Raw genomic sequence first — 27,173 nt, forward strand, 5'->3', positions numbered from 1 at the left:
GCCAAGTATGAAATAATTTGGGGACAAAAAAACAAACCTGCATAGAAATCGGAATAATAGGTCTTTTGATTATCGGAGACACATTTCAATGGACTTGATTACGGACAATGCATAACTTAAATTTCACCAGGAAATTCCGCAGTGTGCTCTCGCAATCGCGTACTTAGTCATTTTTACAAGGTTCGCCATTTTTGATGTCACGTGATAATTATGTTAACAATGTCTGTCCAGTTTGTGCGAACTTGCACCTCTATACTTAGTCTTTTGATATATATAACCTAAATTACTGTTTTGAACGAGACAACAGACAGAGAATGTTTTATTTAAAAACGTCACAAAACCTTCTCGCTACCTTAATGCTGACCGATTGGTGAATAAATTCATTAAATCTACTAATAGTGACTTATATTAACTATTAGCGATGAAGATATAAGGCCAATTAATCCCCCGGACTGCATATATAATCATTTCAGGTCGCAACTGAAATACAAATGTTCATAAGTTATTTAAATATGTTTGTCAAGCAGACTGATCACATTTCATCAAGACAGAAAGGGTTTCATATAACACCAAGAAGATGTGAAGAAACTCTACGAATTATATATCAACTTGAACATACTCGTTAGATTTGGTTAATAAAATGAAGATACATCATTATGGCAAAGACAAAAAATCGAGAAAAACTTTACTGTACGGAATTAATAAATAGATAAAAGCTGTTCATATCGATAAATGTGATAGACAGTAGATCATATTTTGCTAAACGTTGTCCTAAGTAACTATTCAAAATGGGTAGACATAACAAAGATTGCATAATTTTAAAAAAAAAATACCGGTAGAACATAGCAACGCATGAACACGTGTGGTGTTATCATGGTTGTTATGCGTGTTCATGCGTTTTTTAAATATTCTACTTACATACGTTAAAGCGGGGGAGTCGTCACCTGCGCATGCGTCAGGTGGCCATGGCGTGGCATTGTTTACAAACAAGCGTCTACCCATGAGTCTTTGCGTTTTTAGCATGTGTTGTTATCTTCGCTTGGGACTCAATTCCCGCGCGTGCGCCGGTGGCGACCCTCCCGCCTTAAATCATTTGTGTTCTATGCTATCGATGAAGAATTTTTGTTCGTAACGTCTAGCTATTTTGAATACTTGCTTAGGACAGATTAGATTCACTTTAGATAAGACGAATTATGAGAATGTTATTTATTATTCATGAATAGATTACACCATAGACCCTCTAACAGGGTCTATGATTACACCCACCTTTGCGCCTTACGCAAGGGACCATGGGTAATATAAGTACTTTCTGATGTGTCTTGATCATATAAATCAGTGCTTCTTTTGAACTCGTCCATGCATCCCTGTGTAAAAAAAGATCAGATTTACATCACAGAGATTGTGAGTTAACTCAGAGATGAATCAGACATGATTGATGTTGAGCAATTTGTGGATAATTATCAGTCAATACACCTTTTCTATAAATAGCGTTCTCGAGTGGTGAAGCGCATTAATATTCCACTTTCCCGGAAGTAGCGAAGTTGGGGTGCAGGAATACTCCGCTTTTGTCATGGCGGAAAATACAAACATGTCAGTTTGCTGATAGTTCATAAAAGGTAATTTTATTTTTGTGCCGTCGATTGGTATACCTAGAAGAACAATATCACGCATGCAAGTTTACGTTACACCCACAATTTGTATGCACGCGCAGGCGACACGCCGTATCTTCGACTTCCGGGAGAAGGGTCTATGACGTGGTGGGGTCATTCAAATTGTGGATATCGTTTTTATCTATAGTCGTCCAGCAATGAGCCGAATATTATGTATTTAAACATTTCTACTGTATTCTAGATGGCAAATGACTACACAACCAAACATAGTGGTCGATTTAATTGACATTGCTTTCCCCAATATTACATTTGATGTCCCAGAAGCGGTCTGCCACTAGAGGGCGCGATTTTTGTGATCAAATATGATTAGTAGTTTTGTTGGCGGAATGTTGAAAAAGATTAATCTTGTTTTCTCTCGTCAATGTTATTACAGTAATCTGTCTCTTGTTTGAAAGGAAAGAGATGACATTTTTAGCACCTAATCGGTGGTTGGTGTGCGTAGAATTTGATGAATAAAAATGTAGATATAATTAGCAAAGTTAAATATTATTGTAGTAAATAACACTATTCACACAGGAAACAAATCCTTTCCGACATTTTTTTATTCGATTGACACTGGTCAATGCTTATATACCCGAAAACACGACAATATTACTCTGCATTCGTTATTAAAATTTACAAACAAATTACACATTACGGTAACAAACAAATGGGCGTGAATGGCGACTTGTTTCAAAATTGTCCACACCTACTTGACTCTACTTTTTGTTAGTGAGCCGAAAAAACAAAACAAAATTAGCCCCATTGTATTCCATTAGTTCATTGTACCGTAGCAGTAGTCGGATCAATATAGCTCACAGGGCTCAAACAAGTGAGCATCTCCTATTAGCATCGTATATTTATCAATACGGTGCATTAACACATGCAATACCTTTCCAGGTTTATTATTTGCCCCTTCAAAAAATTAAATACCTGTTGACATCGTGTACCGATCACATCCTTCTTACATATAACCAGCGAACAATGGACGTACAAATCAACGTCCACATCAGGGCCTCTCCCATCGCGATTGATGACATCATATAGATCCAACCCATAGTGCTTTTCAAGGTCGCTGGGAGGCATAATTTCAAATTCTGTCACCGTAGGTTCTAGGCACCTGATAACAAAAAATATTCCCACGCAGTGATGGGTTGTAAAGAACTGAATGACAGATTTGAATGAATACAAAATTTGATCTTACCCGCGAATAATCATGGGATATCTAAGTGCGCCCTCGTCTGACGGATTTTTACTTTCAGTAACAATGCATTGTTCGACGAACATCTCTACACCAGGTCCGTCATAGGTCACGTTCAAACCAATATAAATCAAAACCCCATCACATATTGTTATCGGAAACGCATCAGTGTCGAATGGCGTTGTAAATGTCTCATCTTCGAAAAGTGTAGCTTCGTACCGATAATGTCCCCATCCTTCGAACTCTACAAACACAGTGCTGCATGATACAGATGAATAAATGCACACATTAGCTTGCAGCAGACGAAATATTACAGATACGACCTAAAGGTATCAAGGGGTCAATATTCGTCTCGACTATGTCGCTGTTTTGATATATGTGGTGATAACATGTATACTCACCAAGGGTTGACAATGACGTGTATTGGAGCGACAGTGAACTGTGCGGCAAAGTGGCATATCATTAATATTAACAAGGTGCCACGTTCAGAATAGACGGCGTTTGTATATGTGATGACATCATCCGACAATTCTTCCTGTAAAACAACACGAAATAAAACGACAATAATATTGAAAGAACGAACGAAATCACTATGCTATACGACACGACACGACACGACACGAAAGTAAACGACAATAATATTCAAAGAACGAACGAAACCACTACGTTATATACGACACGACACTACACGACACGAAAGAAAACGACACTGATATTGAAAGAGCGAACGAAACCACTACGCCATATACGACACGACACGAAAGAAAACGACACTGATATTGAAAGAGCGAACGAAACCACTACACTTTAAGACACGACACTTTACGACACTACACGACACTTTACGACACTACACTACACTACACTACACTACACTACACTACACTACACTACACTACACTACACTACACTACACTACACTACACTACACTACACTACACTACACTACACTACACTACACTACACTACACTACACTACACTACACTACACTACACTACACTACACTACACTACACTACAACTGACATCTTACCGTTATCATAGTGCCACATTCATATAAACCAGTGGTGAATGTAAAGTACGTGTTGTTTCCGATTACTTCTAAATAACCAGTACAGTTCTCAATAGTAAGATGGAAGCTACTGGCATTGACGTCATTTTCCAGGTGTAACATTTCGATTAACCAATCAGATTGCAATCTCGCAGTCATCCTATCATCGGTACATTCAATATATTGATTATCTGCAATGTGTGCGAGATATGGAACTTTTTTATATACATCTGCACCAACAGAAATATTGTTTGATAGAATATTTTCCGTTCACTACGAAATCTAACGTTCTGCGAAAAATCGAAAGACAAAGGTCACAGCGTCGCAGTGTCTTCAAACTTCAACATTTGGGCCATTTCTACGATTAATAATGTGCTATAAACTTTTTGATGATGGTCAATTTTGATGGGGGGAAAAGGTGTTTTCTCTTAAAGATCGGCCTTTCGATATTGAGCTATAAGATAAAGAATTTGTTTGCAGCACAGGTTCGGTTCGTGCCTTTAACGCATCACGCAAGATGTCGCGGTGAACGGAAGATCAAGTATTGCATTATGCCCAGCACATAATCTACAAAGTATAACAGAAAAAAATACTATTACCTGTTACTGTCGCGACGGGAAACAGAATTTCATTACAAGTTTGACAACACATGTAATAAAACGGGTGCATTCCACATGTAATACTGTTTAATTCATCAGTTAGGGCAACGCAGTCAGGATGGTCAAAACAACCTATAATAGAAATAGTACATTAAAAATATGCCAGTTTATTTGATTGTATGATTGATGTTCGTGTTTCTGGCAATGTGCCACGGAAACCTTATAGTCAACAGCTAATATTATGCAAAAGCCGTAAATGAGACTCAAACGTAATAAGTATTACTAGTGTGGCAAATGCGATGGTACCTTGCTGTCCTGAAATTCCTACTCAAATCACTGTTACTAGTATTTGACCTCATTTCTCAATTTTGCTGCCTCATTGTGCGAGACAAAACATTCAAACCCACGTGAGGAACTTCTTAACGACCTCGTAGGTAATGGTTTATTAAATAAAATACGTGATTGTATTCGATCAATGAATCAACGTACTTCCCGGTTTGTAATCCCTACAACTTCGGCAGCATTTCCGGTACACCAAGTCTTCATTCATATCACAGTACCCAGCAGAAGCATACCACGTACATAAGACAGCGGGATCAGTGTCAATACAGTCTAAATAAACACGGATACGGCTTAAAATCAGTTAGTAAGTGAGGGAGGAGAGTATATATTCAAATCAAAAAAATGTATTAAAAACTATATTATCTGATATATTTAATTTCAACCCTCGGCATAAGAAGCAATTCTCGGGGCGGACATCCGGGTTTTTTCACCGCCTGGAAACCATCACGGTGAAAACATTGGCCGAAAACTTTCAGAAAACGGTACTTTGGGATGATTATTGAGACTCTCATGAGCAATGTAACAAGATTACCCCTACATGTGCAACATATATGTGCGGCATATATAGCAAAGTTGAGTTTATGCTGTTTTCTCGACTTCAGCTGTTTTCACCGCCTCTTCAACCGGCGTTCCACAGCAGCTCGCGCAGAGTACTGTGGTGTGCGTCCTAGCAACGTAGAACGTTCTGTGAGGTAGCTCCGCCAACGATCGAAGATATGTGTATACAGAATATACAGAATGACACATTTACGTCATTACGTCAAGTTAACTGTCAAGTTACGCCTCTAAATTTTTTACATGCAATAGTTTTAGATAATAAAACTGTAAAGTACACATGAATTTGTTGCATCCTATCTTACCGTAATTGGCTAGATACTACATACAACCAGTCAGTAAATCATATTATTACATTCTTACCCTCAGAACACGTTGGTCCCATCCAGTCGTCGGTACAATGGCATATATAATTACCAAGGCCCGATATTGTGACGCATGTCCCGCCATTTGTACAGGGATTTTCATCACATGGACTAGACCCTATACACAGTGGAAACAATACTCTGTTAGTCTACAAATGAGATTATATCACGGTTACTACGTCGGCAGTATGCTGATTTCCTTTGTTTTTAATGTTTACCGAGACACGCATCCTAACAAAAGAAGTGTGAGAGTTTCTTAACCCTTCTTCTAGTAAACGTATATCTATAAGTATCAGTGACAATAAATACGTTTACACGGCAACGCTGCGATAAAAACTTGTCGACATCATGAAATTCTTTTGTTTTTATGCAGAAAAACTACAGTATTTTTACTAAGTAAAATCATATTTATTAAAGTTATTGTTCATACATGAGTTGTTGAATATACTACATAGTTTGTAATTTCATTCAGCTTCTTTCAGTCACAATTCAAATCAAATAAAAGGAAAAAATATAGAGAATATAGCAAATTATCTTTCTGTAATATTCGTCTATAATCGGTAATTATGAAAATTTATGGTGCATAGAGAATGCATTTCGTTATGAATTATTCTTAATATAAATTTCTTAATTATCTTGTCAAAATCAGTTTTTCAGTGTTTCCCGCAAAAAACGAAGGAATTTCACAATGTCGAAAACGGAAAATCTTTATCGTAGTGTTACGGCCAAGACGATCACGCGTATTGGCCATTTTTACAGATGTACTAGGGCTCATGGTTACCTTTCTCGCATGTATATCCACCATCTTCCTCATGAACACAGTATTCATCGGTTGAACATGGTTTGTCTTCACATGGGTCGTGTTCTAAATACAAGCGGAGAGAAGTATTATCTACTGACACGAAACGACACTACAGTCAATGCGCCCGCAATGCGCCTTCCATGCGTTGTACCCAACGCCCGGGGGGGGGGGGGCAGTAGATACATAGCTAGGTAGGGAGGTGCCCCTGACTGCTAAAAGTGTGACCATTCTTATACCTGGATAGTGGCAAAATCTATACCCATACTTATATCAAAGTACCATTTCTGTCATCACTGTTTATTCCAAATAAAACAGTTACCGTATTTGCTCTATTAGAAGAGCATCTCCAATAGAAGCACATGTAAAATCTCTGTTTAAATGTTGATTGCCTTGTTTAATTTCCGGGTTGATGTATATATGGATCTGAGGCCGGGATCTGAGGTGGAGATATTCGCTCATATACGGACCCATAAGTATATCAAATCGGAAAAATAATACCGATATTTATACCTATCTTGACCAGGAATAAGACCGATACTTATACCTAAAATAAAAAAAGCCCATTTCAGGGGCACGACCCCATTAGGCAAGTTTTATGTATTGTCACCCCCGGGATCCAATGTGTGTAAAATACATTTGGTGTCAATTGCATGCTGAACGACAACAGTACTGCTTTACCACGAATGACAGGGATTTGTATTTAAAAAAAAACATACTGATCTAACTTACCATTGCACGAAGAACAGCAGGTTTGGTTCATAGTTGGAATACTATAACAATATCCCATAGCAGCTTTCTGTGTACAGTCCTTCAATGTGTCCACGCAATCTTGACAATGAAAACACGAATGTCATTGTGTGTTATTTGTCTCTAAAGTTGTTCAATGGCATCGAAGTCTCTCGATATCGCCACGGAAGAATCCGACTGAGGTAAGCATATACTAACGACCTGATGCGACAATTTTGTGATAATTACCGTCATTGACATTGAAACAGATTGAGTGACGTAATAGCATACTTACCACCTGGCGTAATAGTAGTGCACGATTCACAGCATTGGTATTGATACATGTGACTGACAAGTTGATTGGGATTATTACATCCACCATGTACTGCATACAAGCCACACTGTTCCAGGTAATCTTCATCCGTACATACTACACAGAGTATAAACCAATTGTGAGATGCAACAGGATGGTCAAAATATGTGTGCGGACAATCGTGTGTGTGACTATGGGAGCAATTTCCTAACATCTAAAATATTCATAACTAATATTTCGAATAAATAAATAATGTTCAATTATAAGGTTACTCTAGATATAACTCAAAATATGTGCTTCTAGGTAATTTTGTTTTAGCAGCGGCGACGAACAAGTCGTGTGCGGCGCCTTGAATCTTGCGCAATACACGCACATAATTCGCGCCTTGACGCTCCATGGTTACAAGATACGGTTTCCTAATACAAATATACCTCATTTCTGAGAATGCAATATATTTTAAAATAATCTATGGATATCATAAATATGTGCATGTATTTACAGCATGTTGTAATCAGAATTGGATTTAGAAGCTTAAGTGTATAAGTTTTAATATGGTATATTATGTATATCAAGTTCGGATTGGTTACTATGACATCTCTGTAAAGTCGAATACAATTTCGCTCATGACATACCTGCTAATGCGGTTGTGTTCACAGCTTTTTTATAAGGTAAGCAAGACGTACAACAATAATACTCCAAGTCTAACAAGCTGTCGTTCATATTTAACGGCAAAAAACAACTCACTGCGTCTGCTTGTGAGCATTCTGGAATGCGGTCATAACACCCTAAAAATAATTAATACATTACTGAATAAATTATGTGTAAATTTTAATTAATTGTTAACTATTCGTAAATAGAATATTTTTACCCATCGGACTCTTTGTTCTGCAACTATCACAGCATACGTTCAGTAACTGACCACGTGTGTATGGATGTTCACACAGACCAGTATACGAGGCTTCTTGACATTTCATATCCAGATCCCAGTCCAAGCCAAGTATAGTGTTGTGGAATATGGTGGTAACATTAGTCAGGATCAAATCATCGTCTCCACATACTGTCAAATAAGAGTTTATTATATTTTATTACGACATGTAAATTATTGGTCATTCTGGGATATACCATCGTGAGGTACTGAAGTTTTTTTTTCTTAGTTTTTTTTTTTAAACGAAACTCATAAACAACGCTGGAATGCTATGTTCAATAAATTATTAATAACATATCGACTTCATATCTATGAATAAATAATAAAATACAAAAATAAAATAAATTTGTTAAGACATTACAAACTTGAAAGTTTAATTTGGGTGGTCTTCACTGACAAATCGCTTGAAAAATCAAATAAACAATTTACGTCCAGAGTCTACTCCGCGAATAAATTCGCTATCCTTCCCGAAGTTACAATATTTTGAACAACGTGAGGTTCCCTTTAACGAGAAATAGAAATGACAATGAAGTCCGCATACCCGCATACAATCCCTCGTAAAATTCAGCCTGCCATGTGTCTGCCCTCTGTTTTACATTAATTGCTATTTTTAATAATTTAGATATATACTAGATGTGTTGAGTTTATACTTACCCACGTCACACAATATTCCAGTAAAATTTGTAGAACACTGGCACACAAAGTCTGTAATATTAACAGCCACACACGTACCTCCATTAACACACGGCACATTAGCACATGGGTCACCCCCTGTAAAAGAATGATGTCATTATTAGACTACCACGCTCTGCCGCTATACAAACACGCATACAGTCCAGTCTATACCATTACAATCACAATAACAATACAGGTTATATTGACAAGGCCCCCACTTCTTCACCTGCATGAATATCAATGACATTATCTATTGTTTATATAAATCATTATTATAAATCATCTACTCTATGCTACTATTCTTAGTAGAGATTGTAAGCATTTTACCTGTCACTTTCTGTGGTATTTGAGCTACAGTCTCAATGAACTAACATATAATAACACAAACAGACAATGACTGGGTATACCATGTATGACATAGGTAACCAATCTTATGAATATGTACATACCCTGTTCACATCGGTAACTCCCAGGTTTAGTCCTAATACATGCTTCTGTCGATAGGCATGGATTTGGTTGACACGGATCCAATTCTAAATTATGGCAATGGAATTATGCATGAACTTGATTAAAGCGGGAGGGTCATCACCTGAGCACGCGCGGGAGTCCCAAGCGATGATAGCAACACACGCTAAAAACGCAAATGCTCATGGGTAGGCGCTTGTTTGAAAACAATGAAACGCTATGGCTATCTGACGCATGCGCAGGTGACGACTCCCCTACTTTAACAGAGACATCGTGTATAAATAGTAGTTCCCCTACTTCATCACTGTCGATACATTTTGATACCAGCTATAAATAATTCAGTATTGGCGTAACATAAATATGTCCCACACAAGTGAAATTTTTTGTTTGTTTAAATCTAAAACACTCATACGTGTCTATCACTTGTCAATACTATTGGTTCAACAATACTGAGATCAGATGTCACCAACAGCAGAAGCAGAGCAACTCTGCTATACTATACTAGAATAATGCACGTGTACCTTACTAGTAATATTCGTCATTTCTCACAGTTGATGAATCGACCCATGTTTACAAAGTGAGTAAAATGCAAATCAATGAAACGGCAGCAGTAAATGCCACAGCACATGTAATACATTATACAGGTAACAACGTTGTGGTAAAATTTGCTATGTATAACAATTAAATACAAACTATTTGCAACGAAATATCATATAATCATGTTCTTGTTCGTATATAGATTTTACCTTCGGCGACAAAATTAACAGACACGCCATCACAACCCACATATAATTTCTGAAATGAATCAATCACCGAGTACTTGCCTTGAGAGGCGAATATATTGACATTAACGACGTTTACATATGTTTTATTGGACCATATCGATAAACTAATACCGTTACTGTAATATTCGTATTCATGTTCAGGGGCCACGTTACACGATATATAATGCGTCAATTTTTCAATTTACTTCGTGGAAAGTACCAAATGTATTAGTGGATGTATGCCTTCAAATAGTTGGCTTCACAAAAAAGAAGTGATGGAGGAAATATGAAATTACGATGAAAATAAGTACTGTAACACCAAATCTAAATCCATTCAGTAAATATAGCGTAATTATAAACATTGTTATTGCGCATGCTCTGACGCCATGGTTTCGGATATATTGTATTCACATATTTAGTGTAAATCAGTAAGCATATGTTGGAAATGTTTTTATTACTCTGTCATTGCGTAGCTGAATCCCATATACTTATTGCCGCATTGTATAGTAAAAAATTATAGCAAACTATTCAGACTGCTATATAGTAGTGTAAGTTATCACAGCAACCAAATGAACGTATTTTAACCGATTATATAAATGCGTGTATTTCGGTATCCGACATGTCGTAATATGAAAAACAAATATTCATTTTAACTTGTAAACCTTCTACGCAAATGGCCGCCGGAATCTCGTCGAGAGTGAGAGTCACGAGACTTAGGGGACAGTATATGCCGTGACGGGAGAGAATAGAGTCACATTTGAAAGACAACACCGTGAGTATCGTGGCTCGTTCTCAACGAGATGTTAGCAGCCATTAAATTAGCTTGTACCTTTTGAAAACCAAATAGCAGCAATGCATGGTATGAGGTATACATATTACGCTTTACCTTGACAAGAGAGACAGCACGTAATTTGCATATTCGGGTTGCCATAGCATTCTCCTCTCGCTGCCCACATAGAACACTCTTTGAAGACGTCAATACACGCTGCAATATGAACAGAATATTTTATTTGATATCAAGAAGAAACAAATTTGCAAGAATTAGTCAATTTCACGTAGTTAGCGAGACTGGACTTCGTTTTGGATACTCGGCAACATTAATTCAGGACAGGTAAATAATATAATAAAGCAGTACCGAGGCAACAAGTTTGAAGAGAATGTTCAGAGAAAATATATACTCATATTCTAAAATTGCTGACATTTTATAAGATTATTTCATGACTATTTTACTTCGCTAAAATTATTGATTTTTTAGTAAATTAACTTGAGTTTATAATTTGCAAGGTTTGGGTGGTAACAGGGATATTTTGCATTCAGATATCCCCGTGGATTGTAATAATAAATACGATATGGTATTCATTTTCCGCAACGTTCACATATTTACTGGAGCTATATATAAATACTTTGATTGATTGATTAATTTTTTAATTGACTTCGTTCATCATCGCCACGAGAACTATCATTCTCCTGAATAAAATATGTCTTAAAGGATGTTAATCGTTGGCTTGATGGCATTATTGTTGCATATACAAATATTCATGTTTCCGGCTGTCGGGCTTTATTTTAGGATTTTTGTCTGGGTTTTATAAAAAATCATAATAAAAGCACAAATTTTAGAATGAAAAATAAAACGCCCTCCCAAACTCCGCGCGTCGTTTTTAGAAATTAGACTGATCAGTAACGTTTATTTTGGCGTATTTTACGTGTTTTTTGCATAATTATGTGCGGCGGAGGTGATCTCGTACTATCCACATTCACGTACACAGAATGAACGAACACTTCTTCATTGGATGGTCGGAAATATAGCGATCTAGAGGCGAAATGATTATTTTCTTTTCATAGTAATACAATATAATTATATAATTAAATGATACTACATCTGACGTCACTGGCAAGCTTTTAATTTTAAATAGATAGAATATTATACCCCGATATTCCAGAAACACTAAATGCGTGGTATAATCAGGGAGACCCAGTATATCATAATTTTAACATTCGTTTTTTATCAATGAATTCCTGTGAAAACAATATACGGATCATCATACATGAGGCATTTAGTGTCTTGCAGCTCTCACAGCAATATACATGCTTCAGTAGAAATGGAGTAGTAGTCCCATCCACCGCGTCACATACACCGTGCACTGCGTACAGGTTACACATCTCTTTACCGAATGCATCTACACATTCCTCATCTGTAATTGAATATACAATTAGTTAATTATTAGTTAATTATTGCACAACATTAATATGACGAATGTATACGCCTAATTTATTCTGTGTCGAGTGGTGAAAATAATATCCTAGTCTATTTACCATTTTGTCTCTTATGCAAAACCTGTAATTAAAAACATTATAATATTATTCGTTTTGTAATATACTGAACTCACGCGAGAAAGCACGAGACAATGGTTATTGTGTTAGTATTGGTTGAACTGTTTTATAACGATGTACATATCGTGGATACAAGCGGATATAAATATTCAATGAATATTGATTACAATACATCAATATCTGATTATGGATACGTCAAAGTTGGACTATAAACCGAAAACTTAACAAATACAAATAAAAAGTTTACGCTGGCAATTTTAATTACATATTGCAGGTTATTGTAACAGCTTCTGTAGGTATTTTATACGTCCTGTTTTGCCAGCTTATCTATGAAGTGTGTTGTGGTGTGTAACATTCGATTTAATTTATTATTTAAGGTAGCGAGTAGGGAAAACATTTCTAATATTTTTACAATTGAAAGTACTTCAAGATGAGCAACTATAGCTAATTTAAAAAATACGAAGTGTCAATGGTAGCCTAGTGGTTGTCGCATTAGACTTCTGGCCGTTCAAGTTCAAATCCTACCTTAGGTTGAACATCAAAAGGGTCGACCCCTACCCTGGGCGAGTGTGCTACAGACTTAATGGGAAGGCCTATTTCACTGGCCGAGATTCATTCACTAACAAATTGATGCCAGGATAGCGCATTAAAATTTCCATTTGATTGAGAGATGGCCTCGCGACCCTGTCAAGTAGTTCCAAACTTTCGTGGCAAAAATGCACTATGTGTCAGCAACAGTACTTGCAATTTGCACATACAAATAAAGCCAGGAGACAAAAGTGACATTCAATGTCCGGAACTATCGTCTGGCGAAAAAAAACCAAACAATTTAAATAAAAAGTTAATTCAAAAATCTTAGTGTCTTAGATGTGTTTGAAACATTAAATAATGTTAGCCTTTTAAGAGGCTTAGATAAAGAGTATATTTGATCGTTTATTATATTCAATCAGATCCATCTGAACTATATAGCTGTTGAACATTAATGAATTATTACTTGATTTCTATGTTCACATAACAAGTATTTTGTTACTAGAATTAGTGTCATTCTTGTTTAGTAGTTGCTACAGCTTTTATGTGTTTTCTCAACTTTGAGAATGATAAAAACAAATTCCTAACGATTTACACAACAAGGAGCTGTGTAAATGTTTTTGGCAATCGAAAATATAATGTGTTGTCACGAAATAATGGTCGTTAAAAGGTGTAATCAACCAGACTTTAATGCAGTGTTTCCTGGCTAGCTAATATGTTCAAATATGTATCTCTATATCCAGGCTTTCAAACAATATATGGTATGAGAAGATATTGCATGGGATGACAGACAGGTAATTCTTTATCCAAAAATGCCATAATAACACCCTTCCCTGTACCTAAACTTAATTCATTAGAGCAATTATTACCTGGTCTGTGTTCGATAATGTGATGACATCTCCAATGACACAATAGTTGCAAACAATATATAGTAGAGCCAGTAATGATACAACTTCCATTACGTCTTTATATGGGGATCAGTTGACATAAGAACAAAAAGCACAAATCTGAAAAATAAATATGACAAAGTGCGATTTTAATTACGACACGGGTTCCAAGTATAGCTTTTTTCAATCGAGTTTGAAACAAGTTGTACAATTATTATATCCATAATTCTGTGATGAGAGTCTACAATTGATTAACAAGATAAAACACACCTGATTCTCATGGAAACCACCAATATTCTGTTTCTGTTGTGGATAATATTATAGTCCCTATCGCACAGCTGTATACTCACGAACACTGAGGTAAACACCAACAAATTGCGTAGTCAATTAAGGCATGACAATGGAATCTTTATTAACTTCCGTGACCATTACTGGACGTTTTTATGTTCACCATATGTTCCAACTTGGTTTCATTCCGTTATAAGTTGTCACAAACAAAACACTCATACGTTTTTTTACGAGTTCCATACTACCACACGGTGTGCGAATTTTGTGTGAACAATTCAAAAGGACTTTCCATGTGCGCTCTTATTCAAACGGTAGCTATAAATAATATTTTATCAGCACATTGGCTTGTTTTGTAAAGTGAATTAAATATGGGTACAGTTAACTTATTTAATGAGCTCATTTGCATGTTTAATTTATTTTAAAACCGCAACCAAATCTTAAAGTATGTGTTATAGAAACGATCAATAAAGGGTTTTGAGGTCACCGGCTTCTAACATGTCTGAAATCAAAGTCGCATGTATCGCCGGAAACTATTGTTGACCATATGTTTATTTCACTGCGAACTCACCACTGATACTGTTATTTTTACTATCCGATAGAGAAATTGACATATAATCAACGCGGCTTTCCCTTCAAAATCAAAAGTTCCAGGTAGTTCCATGCGTTCCAGTGTTTGCTACAAATGACGACTTTTTCGTCGACTATCGCATGGACATATTGTGATCTGATTGCCGGAAATGGCCCAGCCAGGTTAGAAAGTCGAAATCAAACCCAATCTGATTAAAATCTGATGTAGTGTACGGGCTTTATTTATTTTGGCTATAAACTTATTTTAATTTTATGTTTTATTACTTTTGTTATTAATGCCCTTTTATTTCATTTTATTTTATTTTATTTTATTTTATTTTATTATTTTACTTTGATTTTGATTTTGTGATTTTTTTAATTCCGCCCTACCTACATCTGAGCCGATGCCTATGTAACGAGATTTCAACGAGACCCACTATCGACGATTTTAGTCAACGAATCACAGACCTCCTTTTATAACGCACATGATGACGTCACCGGGCGGAGTCGGGTGGCAAACACTCAAATAAAATGGCGGATTATACCGACGTTAGCGACCGAGAATAACACGGCTTTACGGTAAGTTTATCATTGTCAAATGCAACGAAAGTCATTTTTATGTTAATATTGTGGCTCGAATGGTTCGACTTTAGATCGTTATTTTGCATAGTTATTCTGGGAGTGACGATTTTGTTTCCACCGTTTCGACCGAACACCAGTGTCTTTTTCCAGTCGCCTGCCCTGGAGACGGGTGATGTTTTGTTGAAGATCGGGCCAACATCGTCTACGGTATTGAAGCCGTAGCTGTAAATATTCATCAAATTGTATCAACATTTTGTACATTATACAATAACTCTTTATTAAAGTAATTGAGCTGATTTGGACTGGAATAAAATATTTTTTATTTGGAACACATCGCAATTGATCAGGAAATATTTGTTTGCTCCAATTTTCTGCTTCGATGCCGTGGGCCGGTGACCGTTATACAATTTAAAATCAGTTTGCATTGTTTACTATAGCTGTTTACAGTGTTCTAATCATTACGATTTACTTATTTTTTTTGCTTCCATTCTAGATAATTATGCTCAGTGGTGTAAAATTGAAGCGATGACTGAATGAACGAACCTTGGCTGGCGAAGATGTATCTGGAAGTGTACACATTTGTTGGAACTGAAAAAAATGTTCAATGTAATGACAAAAATTGTAAAATGCTGAGGAATTTCTTTTGCAAATAAAAATATACTAGCAATTTTCTATTAATGGTTTATTCAAGTGGGCAAAATATAATGTACAGAAAGATTGCCCGTAGAGTATCGCTACACTGAAAAGTAAGCAACCGACAGCCTGTATAAAAGGGGGGCTGTAATTGGCTGTTACTTACGCGAGATTTGAACGGGACTTACATAGGCGTCGCATCAGATGTAGGTAGGGCAGAATTAAAAAAAAATCACAAAATCAAAATCAAAGTAAAATAATAAAATGAAAGGGCATTAACAACAAAAGTAATAAAAAATAAAATTAAAATAAGTTTATAGCCAAAATAATTAAAGCCCGTACACTACATCAGATTTTAATCACATTGAATCAAACCATTAATTGGCTACGAGAATGTCAATAGAATGTTCGTTCGTAGAGATTTATAAACTAAGTGATATTCTCGACCTTCTGATGCTCTGTGTATGACTGCGAATCACTGTGGTCGATTTTAGAATAACTGAAGGTTACCTTAGTTTCTATAATACGGAGCATCGCATTTTTGGATTGATGCCAGTTTAAAGCTGCTTATGATGAGGAACGGCTACACCATTCAGTTCCGGAATACTAACTGCCTTACAGCGTCGCGAATTGGTGGCGCTGTATATAGACATGAAATCTTTAGCTCTATATGAATCGCTACTAAGTGGTGAAACGTCAAATTACTTTGTTTTTATGAAGCTTATTATGTACACCTGGGCAAGCCCTGATACTCGAATGACATAGTTTCATACAATATAATATAATAAAGTATATTTTACACGACTTAATTTTCACATCAGGAAAGTGCTATTCTTTTCAAGATTTTCGTTCTGCCAGGTATAGTATTGTTTTGACCCAAATCATACTAACAACAGCCTTGCTAGTTCCAGTACGCCAGTACGTGTACATATCACATTACATAACAAGGTATTTCTCTGCACCTAATTGTGCCCATTTGACATCCGAATAGCCCTTAATTGTCAGAGTATTGACACAAATATTGAATAAATAAAGCCGATTTTCGAATGCCTCTGTAGTGGTTAGTCTATATGTGACTTTAACACAAAACGCACTTTAGTGTTTGAAATTACCAGTGAATAACAGAAACATTACAATTTACCACATTCTAAATAGTTATTTAAAAAAAAAGTACGGCACAGTCGTCAAACGAGCCATGTGTTGGTATCTTCCGAGATAACATTTCGAGTTGAAAACATCGACCAAACAGATCATTGATATCGGGGTGGGATACCAACAGTTGCCAATGGTCTGTATCTCATGGAACAGGCATAATACAAGGGGTATAAAAGCACATCTCCTTCTTTGATCACAACCAAAATGGACAAATAGAAAACTGTGTACACATGTGTTTATACCATAAACTATTTATTCACATATACGCGAACATGTCGATTATGCCTGGTGTAATATATGTCAGTTATTTATGAAGCTTCGACGTGTAATTCTCTTGTATATTATATTATCCCTTTCTCAATAATCACATACTAGTAATAATAATTCTTTGATTAATAATCAAATACGAAAAAACATACGTATTCAATTACGAGGTAATTTGTTAGAAATAAAACACAATAATTTCTGGCACATATAAGTTATTATAGAAACGTAATAGGATATTTATTTGAGCTCAATTACTTGAGAGATGTTTATAAATATATATCGAACGTTTAAATCAAACTGGTGTGAGGTAATTTTTATACAATTTGTAAATTCGCGCTTTCCACAGCACATTATAATATTACATTTTGTAGTTGTCGTAATATATATATAATTCATCAACAGAAATTTAAAAAATATGTCCATGAAAACCTATAAAAAGTATGAATTGATAGCGAGCAATCTCAATAAGTAATCATACTATGTATTTTAATTAAATTATTCAAATATTTTGGTCTATTGAATGCCACATAATCACTTAGGTTCCAAAAACTGGATATCAAGTAGTTGTCAGACCTAAGACATGTACATATCACGTGACATCTGGAGAGCATGACCAACTGCATACATTCACAAAGTGACAAAACAGACAAAATCTTGTTTTATTTCCTTTTGTACTTGGAAGCACTTTGTCTTTATGTTATTGTATGGTCGATAATAGATAATATATAATATATTTGTAAGCATATTCGAGGTGCATTTATGAAAAAAGAGACGCATTTAGACTATTAAATTCTCAGCGGGCTTGGACAAAACTTCATCACGCGTGGAGCTTGGGGAGTCGCGGTCTGGTATTTGGTAGTTTGCCGGTCTTCTAGGAGATTTGTATAAAGCATGTTCAAGTCGATCCTGAAAAAAGAGCAAAAAGCAAAATTACCTGTTATGCAAGCACGCACTGCCAATGTTTCACTATGGTTAAAATATAAAATAAACACAGAAATATCGCTTCCATAACTGATGGCGTAACGCTCTCAATGAATTCATGTTTTTTGTTTCTCGGACATTACCTATTCGGCGGCCATGCACGCTTTATGATACTCGTCTTCTGTTGCAACGTATGGAGTAATAAATTCCGAGGTTTCATTCTCCCGAGCACCAACACCAGGTACGTACCCAGACGTCACATTTGGTTTCTATTATGCAATAAAATAACATTAAAATAAGAATCCATAATGTTGGAAATTTACATGTATCAGACAAAAAACAAACAACAACGACGACGATGATGATAACAAAGAGAAAATGTTGAATCTTTGACAGGTGAAAATGCATATAATTATTGATATAATCATTTTTATTAATACAAATTACATCCAATATATATAATCACATTATTGCGCGTTTTACAGATGCATATGGATAATTTTGATTATGCTTGATTTTTGCAAAGATTGCGTAAACTGAATATTACATTCATACCTGCAGTGATTTTGATGGCATGAACGTGCTTTCATCTTTTGCAGGAATATAATGGGGAAGTGTCTCTGAGTCTGAGTACCTTTGTAGTTGAGTGCGTCCAGCATGTAATGGCTGCTTGTGGCAGAAAGAAAGGATGTTTTTGAGTTCCGAATTGAATACTAAGTTTCAGTAAAATACGAGTGACGGGGAAATGAACGGTTGTATATTATGCAAAAGACTGGTGATCTAAAAAAATCAATCAATCAATCAATCAATCAATCAATCAATCAATCAATCAATCAATCAATCAATCAATCAATCAATCAATCTCTTCAGTAAAATTTAGGGTGTGACATTTAATTAAACTTACACTAATTTTAGATCGAGGTGTGTGACGTAGGTTTCTTTTCAGACGTGACATCTTCTTTTCGTCTTCAGAGTCAGAGCTGTCATCATTGGCGTGCTTATATTGCCTGTCAATCCACTCAAATGTGACATAATTTAGAGGCATACCATGTGGGTACATCGGCGCTACGTGTTTCTGCTTTGACTGTTGTTTGTGTACTCCAATGCAAATCATCACACAAATAATAAAAGCCACAAGGAAGATGCAGCAGGTCAGTCCCATTGTTATTGCTAGTATGAGTATGAATCCGTTATCTAAAATACAATAAACATGTATGTGGTGAATTGGTCGTTTTGTTCTCGATACGAGTATTACGCGCGTTTAGTTTAAAGCGGGAGAATTCGTCAACCACGCATGTGGCAGACGGTCACAGCGTGTCGCTGTTCACAAACACACCTGTAGCCCAGAGCTTTTGCATTTTTAGCGTGCATTGTCATCGTCGCTTGGGACTCATTTCCCGAGCGTGCGCAGGTGACGACCCCCCCGCTTCATTAACTTCGTATCGATCAATAACATAAGTTTGACGTACCCTCCTCTGTACACTCTCTTCCTGGCCTGTTTTCAGTATCGAGTGAGGTGTCCTCAAAACCGGAATTACACGTACAAGTGAAAGCGGCATCATTTTCTGTACACATTGCGTTGAGTGAACAATCATTACTGCTATAACCACCACAGTACGTATCGGTATATGCTATGGACAAAATAAATCCATGAAAACAACAACTGTGCTAAATATATGTTGCGTAAAGTCACTGATTTATAACGTATTTGTTTTTATTACGACATTTGATAAATATAAATTCCACGCACACGTCAATGAAACTTGTTCTGATCAGCGTCATTGCAGAACGCAATGAACATCTGAAAAGTTTTGATTGTTTGAGACGGAAAACGAGTGAGAATATTGCCCATTTAAAAAACCGAAACACGTGCTAAACAAATAAGCAATGAAACTAGAAAAACGATGATTTAGAATATATCATTTATGATGTAGTATATATCGTCTTTAACTGTCAGACAAAATACACTGTGGATACGTTTTATGTTATAAAATACTATTACATACTATAGCATATCACGCTTAATTAAACAAAATGAACACACGTACGGTTAACATCAATGGATTCAGGAATCAATTTCAGATCGCCGACGTAGCCGTCAGATATTTCAGCAGCGTTCATAAGTGTAGTTTTAATATCTGGCGACGAAACCTCAGATACATCATCGAAGTAAACAACTGCATTCACGCCTATACTCTCTCTGTAGAAACTTAAGATTTTTACACCGTAATAATCGGCACCATATATTTCACTTAGTAAAGCATCAACCTGTATGACGTAAGTGTATTATTGTGTTTACATTATATGTTCAGATATTACCAGAATACAAATACAAATTTATTTGACCAACAAATACTGTTCTTTGACTACATGATACCGCATTAATAAAAGAAAGTTGTGTTTATTGGTTATTGGTTATTTAGGGAATAAAAGGCGACTCGCTGTTCATTATCGCGTGATACAGAAAGTGAGAAAGAAGAAATTACACGATGAGCTCAAATTTGCAGAAACCTTGATTATTGTTAAGTGAACAGAGATAATGATACATGTCGACACAAATTACGTAATGTAAAACATATTTATCTGTAATATAAATCAGTTAAATTCATTCACGATAACGGCCTATACATAGGGCAGTCCGTAGAGAAAAACTAACCTGTCTCACGACTAGAATATAAAAACAAATTTAATCATTACATTTTTTTCATTTCTACTGATCATCCATCACCATGACAAAAAAGTTATTTATTTTCAATAATATTAAATTTCGTTGGAGAAAGAACATTTTATGTAATGTACATTGTTCCTTCGTGATCGTAAGGATTGCTTTAATTATTTTAATAGAAGTGTTCACGCTACTACACAAGTACGGGCTCAAATTTAAGCAAATCTCACATGTTTGCACATCGGACAGACCCAACTGCGTTCACGCATGGAAGGGAACTGTTGTTAGCACGGACTGAGGAAAGCCCAAATAATAAGAATATACAAAAATCTTCAATCATTTTAAGTCTGAGAATATGGGAATATATACATGTTAGGTGTATGGTTACAAAATTCAGAAAGTGGGGATTGTAGAATAAGAGGGAGTAGCACAGAGTCTAATCGTCAGTTCATTTATTCTCGAGAACAGTATCTCTTGATGTGCGCATGTTGATTGTTATGTCGGAAATGGCATACCGAAATGAATCGTTATGAATACAATAGTGAATATTACAAACGAACATAGAATACAATGGCGTGTTGGGCGCTTAGCGCACACTTCGTTAGCCGTGCTAAGGCCAGATTTAATCAGTACTTAGCGTTTCTTAGCCCGTGCTAAGCGTTCACGCACGCTTTATTAGCACGGGATAAGGTATTTGACCTCTTAGTCCGTGCTAAGCGTTCACACACGTTTTCTTCGCACGGGATAGGTATTTGACCTCTTAGTCCGTGCTAAGCGTTCACACACGTTTTCAATTGCAACAACAGGTATAAATACGTCTGTCGCTATTTACTTATATAGAAATATAGAAAGTCTTCATGAATAATTAATTGCGTTACGTAATAAATACTGTCGTGATTTAAAACACATGCTATTTATTGACATAGTAATACGATAATGATATAATATGATAATGATATCACGTGATTTTAACATTGATAATAACATACCTCGTCCGTATTTTTCTTAGAAACCTCGGAATATGCATCAGAGGATGGGGCGTCATAGGCATCAATGTACGTTGCAGGTATTCTCATGATTGATACAATAATATAAGTGACTATATGAGTTATAGCCCCTGCCAAATAAACATATTAATAACAACATTACTCTATAAACTATATGGCAGGAACATACTCATCTATTAGGTAATTTTAATGATGTTTAATTTCGAGATACAATATAGATAATATAATAGTTTGGGATCACCAGACTGAAAGATTTTTATTCGCCGATATAAAAAGAATCACGATTAGGAGTTTTTTTTTCTATTTCGCCACCGCTCGGTGCATGTTCAATAATGTAATGCTGGTTCTAGGGTCCATTCCTAATTTACTATAACGCATCTAAGACGCTTTGTTTTGCGTTTGTTTCACATGGACGGGAGTTTTTTTTTAATTATTTTTGTCCTTAATCGGTCTAGTATACTACGAATATAAACATTAAATATGACACAGTTATTTTTTTAATATATAATTTATTCATGTTAAAGGCCCAGGTATACTATAAATACGCTCCTAAACAATAGGGATTATTTCCTTGCTTGTCACGCTGTAGTAAACAGCTCCAGCCAAGCTCCGGTAAAAACACGTTTTCTCGAATTTACAGGTCGATTATGTCGTGCCAAAGTGGATGCATGAGACTATGAATATCACAGCAGTGACTGTGTGTAGTATTTATGACAATAAATAGTGTACGAGCTGAGATTTTGGCGGATAAAAGTCAAAAACACGAACCGGGGAAAAGTAAGCGCTACTAATCTTGAATAAATAACTACTGCCAATCAAAGTCTCAAGACGTTGGACCACTGAAACGGGTTGCATCATAGGCTATGCAAGTAATTAACAACACTCATTAGCATAGCCACACCTCCAATTCACACTTGCCCGGGACAAGTGAATTGGGCCTTTAAGAGCAGGCATCCACTTTGAGTATTATTGCGCAAGCTCGATCTATAATTACCAAATATTATCTTTTATATACTTACTAAATTGTATTGCACTGACATTCCAGAATTCAAAGGCCCAACACTGACGAAACGCTTGCAATACAATTTAATACCTACTTACGTTTGCATTGCATGTCTTTTTCAAAGTAACCTTTTTTGCAGATACATTCATAACCAACTTTTCTATTGAGGCATATTCTATCACCACTGCACGGGGACGGTAGTTGGGCACATTCATCAACATTTGTATTCACGACTAGAACGCAAATATATGGCTCTTGTTACAACTTATACAGCAAAAAAACACACACACATGCACACGCATATATTACTTTGAAGCAGAGTGCGGAACGTGACCCAACTATGACGTACATGTCTCATATACCATTTTGAGCATCGCCACTATAAACCCCCCAGGGTTTCGAAAAACTATTGTAGGAACAAAGTCGGAAAGTTGAATAAAGTTGAATAAATAAATAAATAAATAAATAAATAAATGAATGAATGAATGAATGAATGAATGAATGAATGAATGAATGAATGAATGAATGAATGAATAAATAAATAAATAAATAAATAAATAAATAAATAAATAAATAAATAAATAAATAAATACGCATTGTGTACTTGTGAGTGGCATTGATGTAGCTGTAGAGGTGTCAGCAGCAGATGATAATGATGATGATAATGACGACGACGACGATAATAACGATGATGATGATGATGATGATGATGGGGATGACGACGACGATGACGATGATGATGAGGATGATGAGGATAAGGCCGATATTGATGGCGTTGACAGTGTTGATAATAATGTCGCAGTATGTTGTGTCTGAGTTATAATTGAACCAGTAGCTATGGGTGAAGTTGACTCCAATGTAGTTGTACCTGTAAACGATTTAAAACATTCTTGTGCTTTGATATTGTAGAGCTATTAGAAAAAAACATTTCAATTAATAATATTAAATAATCGACTAATTCAAATCCTCAGGGTCCTATTTTCAGGTAAACGTTGGATCGTTTCAATAATTCAGCTCGATGAACACATATGCAATCTGAAATAATTTAGACCGGGTTGTGCAATCATCGGTGATAATCACCACGGTATATAGAAGACACCTCATATCTATTGAGGTTTTTGTCATTTTATAGTAGCTTTATGAAATAATACGACACGTTTATTTTGGAATATATTATTTTATCACATGCATAACTTGCGTATCACCACGGTGTGAAGTAAGACAGGGTAGATCCAAAACCCATATCACCGCAGTGTTACGTCAAATACTGCCGAACTTCATTGTACATGCTGCCTGAACATTATCAGGAGCTTTTGAGGCTATATACAGTCCGATAACATAGGATTGAGGTAACAATGGCTCATTATACCAAACTCACGTGTGTTTTTTTTAGAATAATTATCAGTCCCTTCAAAATATAGGTTGAAATTTAATAACAATCCAAATTTAAACAAGATCACAAACGAACAAAGCGTTCAAGTGAAATAGAACACCGTGGCGTCAACAAAAAATCCACTGTCAACACACCGCCGTTTTCATTAAGTCGTACTGCGTATATATGCATGTTATGAATATATAAATCCATGAAATGTTCTATTAGGTTGATGAAAACATACGCTCGTTATTACCACCAGAGTAGCAAAAACCCTCGCCTTAGGCTCGGATTGATACAACACTCTGGCGGTAATCACTTGTGTCTGTTGCCGTCAACCTAAGATAAAATATCATGGGATTAATATAATTATACTTATTTATAGATATGAATACCAAAGTTAACTTTAAGGATTATTATATTTATAAACGTGAATCATATGCCTCAATACAAATATCCCGGTTCAGCTTAGCGGTAGCAAACGATAATTCCACTAAATCATTGATAACCCGGGTTCTGCTAAGACCGACCACTCTTTTTTCGGAAAGACTAAACTAGAACAATTCAGTTATATCGATGTATTTTGTTTGTTAGTAGAGTGATACATACACTTGTCATTAGGGTAGATTTCCAATCAAAATTAAAGCTGAAATTGCTCAAATTAAATATTGGTATAGATTAATTACTCTATCAAAATATATCATGCTAAATTGTGCATTTGGGGTATTTCTGAACTCAAACTGGATAACAAATTCACAAAATCATAACACAAATGGCGTTAATCTCAAAAGTAGTGAAAACAAAATTTATTAATTAATGAATACATATATTCATGCAAGGAATGACGTCATAATAGTCCCGGCGAAGAAAACAATTATGAACATATAGATTATTTAAAACAAACACACATTTGAAAAATACTTAAATATGTGATTATAATTTGCGTAAAATGCTATCAAAGTTTCATCAAAGTGATCTCAATAGGTAATTGAATTAGGAAAGAGGAAAATCGCTAAAACAAAGGCTAAATTAAGATTCAAAAAAACACTGAAGATGAGGAGAACTTTATATTTGACTTTTTTTTTCAACGAAGAAAGGGAGTGTCTTTTGAAAAAATATCAAATAAATGATCTTGTAACATAAAATAAGTGCAGAAAAATTGGGAATTGAGTTTATTGATGTAGAATGTTAAAGCAATGTTCAGGATGAAATTAACACTCACCAGTACAATTGTAATCATCTACCAGTAAATAACCATCCATACATTCACAATAGTATGACCCATTTGTATTAATGCAATTATGATCACATTCATGTGTGCCAAGTTGACATTCATCATTATCTATAATAGACAAAGCAATGTTATAAAAATAAAAGCAATGAAATGTTACTTGCAGGGTGCATGATATGCATGCATTATGTTGCTAAGGTGTAGAATGTTAAAGCAATGTTTAGGATGGCATTAAACACTCACCAGTGCAATTGCAATCATCTATCAGTAAATACCCTATCATACATTCACAATAATACGACCCATTTGTATTAATGCAATTATGATCACGTTTATGAGTGCCAAGTTGACATTCATCATTATCTATAATAGACAAAGCAATGTTATGAGATATGAAAGCATTGAAATGTTACTTTCAGAGTGCAAGATATGCATGCATTACATTGCTAAGATGTAGAATGTTAAAGCAATGTTTAGGATGACATTAACACTCACCAGTGCAATTGTAATCATCTACCAGTAAATAACCATCCATACATTCACAATAGTATGACCCATCAGTATTAGTGCAATTATGATCACATTCATGCGTGCCAAGTTGACATTCATCACTATCTATAATGGACAAAGCAATGTTATGAGAAATAAAAGCAATGAAATGTTACTTGCTGAGGGCAGGATATGCATGTATTACGTTGATAGGGTGTAGAATGTTAAAGTAATATTTAGAATGAAATTAACACTCACCAGTGCAATTGTAATCATCTACCAGTAAATAACCATCCACACATTCACAATAATACGACCCATTTGTATTAATGCAATTATGATCACATTCATGTGTGCCAATTTGACATTCATCATTATCTATAGTAGAGAAAGCAATGTTATGAGATATAAAAGCATTGAAATGTTACTTGCAGAGTGCAGGATATGCATGCATTACGTTGCTAAGATGTAGAATGTTAAAGCAATGTTTAGGATGACATTAACACTCACCAGTGCAATTGTAATCATCTACCAGTAAATAACCATCCATACATTCACAATAGTATGACCCATTAGTATTAATGCAATTATGATGACATTCATGTGTGCCAATTAGACATTCATCATTATCTATCGTACAGAAAGCAATGTTATGAGATATAAAAGCATTGAAATGTTACTTGCAGAGGTCAGGATATGCATGTATTACGTTGATAGGGTGTAGAATGTTAATGCAATGTTTAGAATGACATTAACACTCACCAGTGCAATTGTAATCATCTACCAGTAAATAACCATCCATACATTCACAATAA

General features: G+C 35.6%; 1 protein-coding gene and 2 long non-coding RNA genes across 3 annotated transcripts; 1 reads left to right on the plus strand and 2 right to left on the minus strand.

Moving 5' to 3' along the window:
- Nucleotides 1–289: 289 nt before the first annotated feature.
- LOC146734601 (uncharacterized) lies at nucleotides 290–14,250 on the minus strand. The gene is made up of 20 exons (XM_085507552.1): nucleotides 14,161–14,250; nucleotides 12,746–12,767; nucleotides 12,508–12,624; nucleotides 11,319–11,417; nucleotides 9,653–9,736; nucleotides 9,183–9,299; nucleotides 8,472–8,660; nucleotides 8,236–8,388; nucleotides 7,586–7,720; nucleotides 7,294–7,392; nucleotides 6,544–6,627; nucleotides 5,761–5,880; nucleotides 4,990–5,112; nucleotides 4,501–4,632; nucleotides 3,884–4,092; nucleotides 3,252–3,385; nucleotides 2,854–3,108; nucleotides 2,583–2,769; nucleotides 1,267–1,364; nucleotides 290–480 (listed from the first exon to the last, which is right to left on the minus strand). Exons 1-20 carry the CDS (start codon nucleotides 14,248–14,250, stop codon nucleotides 465–467), a joined length of 2,463 nt encoding a protein of 820 aa, XP_085363678.1. The 3' UTR covers nucleotides 290–464.
- Nucleotides 14,251–15,404: 1,154 nt separating this feature from the next.
- On the plus strand, nucleotides 15,405–16,282 carry LOC146734602 (uncharacterized). The gene is made up of 2 exons (XR_014931543.1): nucleotides 15,405–15,612; nucleotides 16,109–16,282. It is a non-coding gene; the product is annotated as an uncharacterized LOC146734602 (long non-coding RNA).
- Nucleotides 16,283–18,312: 2,030 nt separating this feature from the next.
- Nucleotides 18,313–18,816, minus strand: LOC146734603 (uncharacterized). The gene is made up of 2 exons (XR_014931544.1): nucleotides 18,735–18,816; nucleotides 18,313–18,576 (listed from the first exon to the last, which is right to left on the minus strand). It is a non-coding gene; the product is annotated as an uncharacterized LOC146734603 (long non-coding RNA).
- Nucleotides 18,817–27,173: the final 8,357 nt, after the last annotated feature.

The sequence above is a fragment of the Saccoglossus kowalevskii genome, chromosome 14, assembly GCF_978046115.1.
Source record: "Saccoglossus kowalevskii chromosome 14, keSacKowa6.1, whole genome shotgun sequence".
Lineage (NCBI taxonomy): Eukaryota > Metazoa > Hemichordata > Enteropneusta > Harrimaniidae > Saccoglossus > Saccoglossus kowalevskii.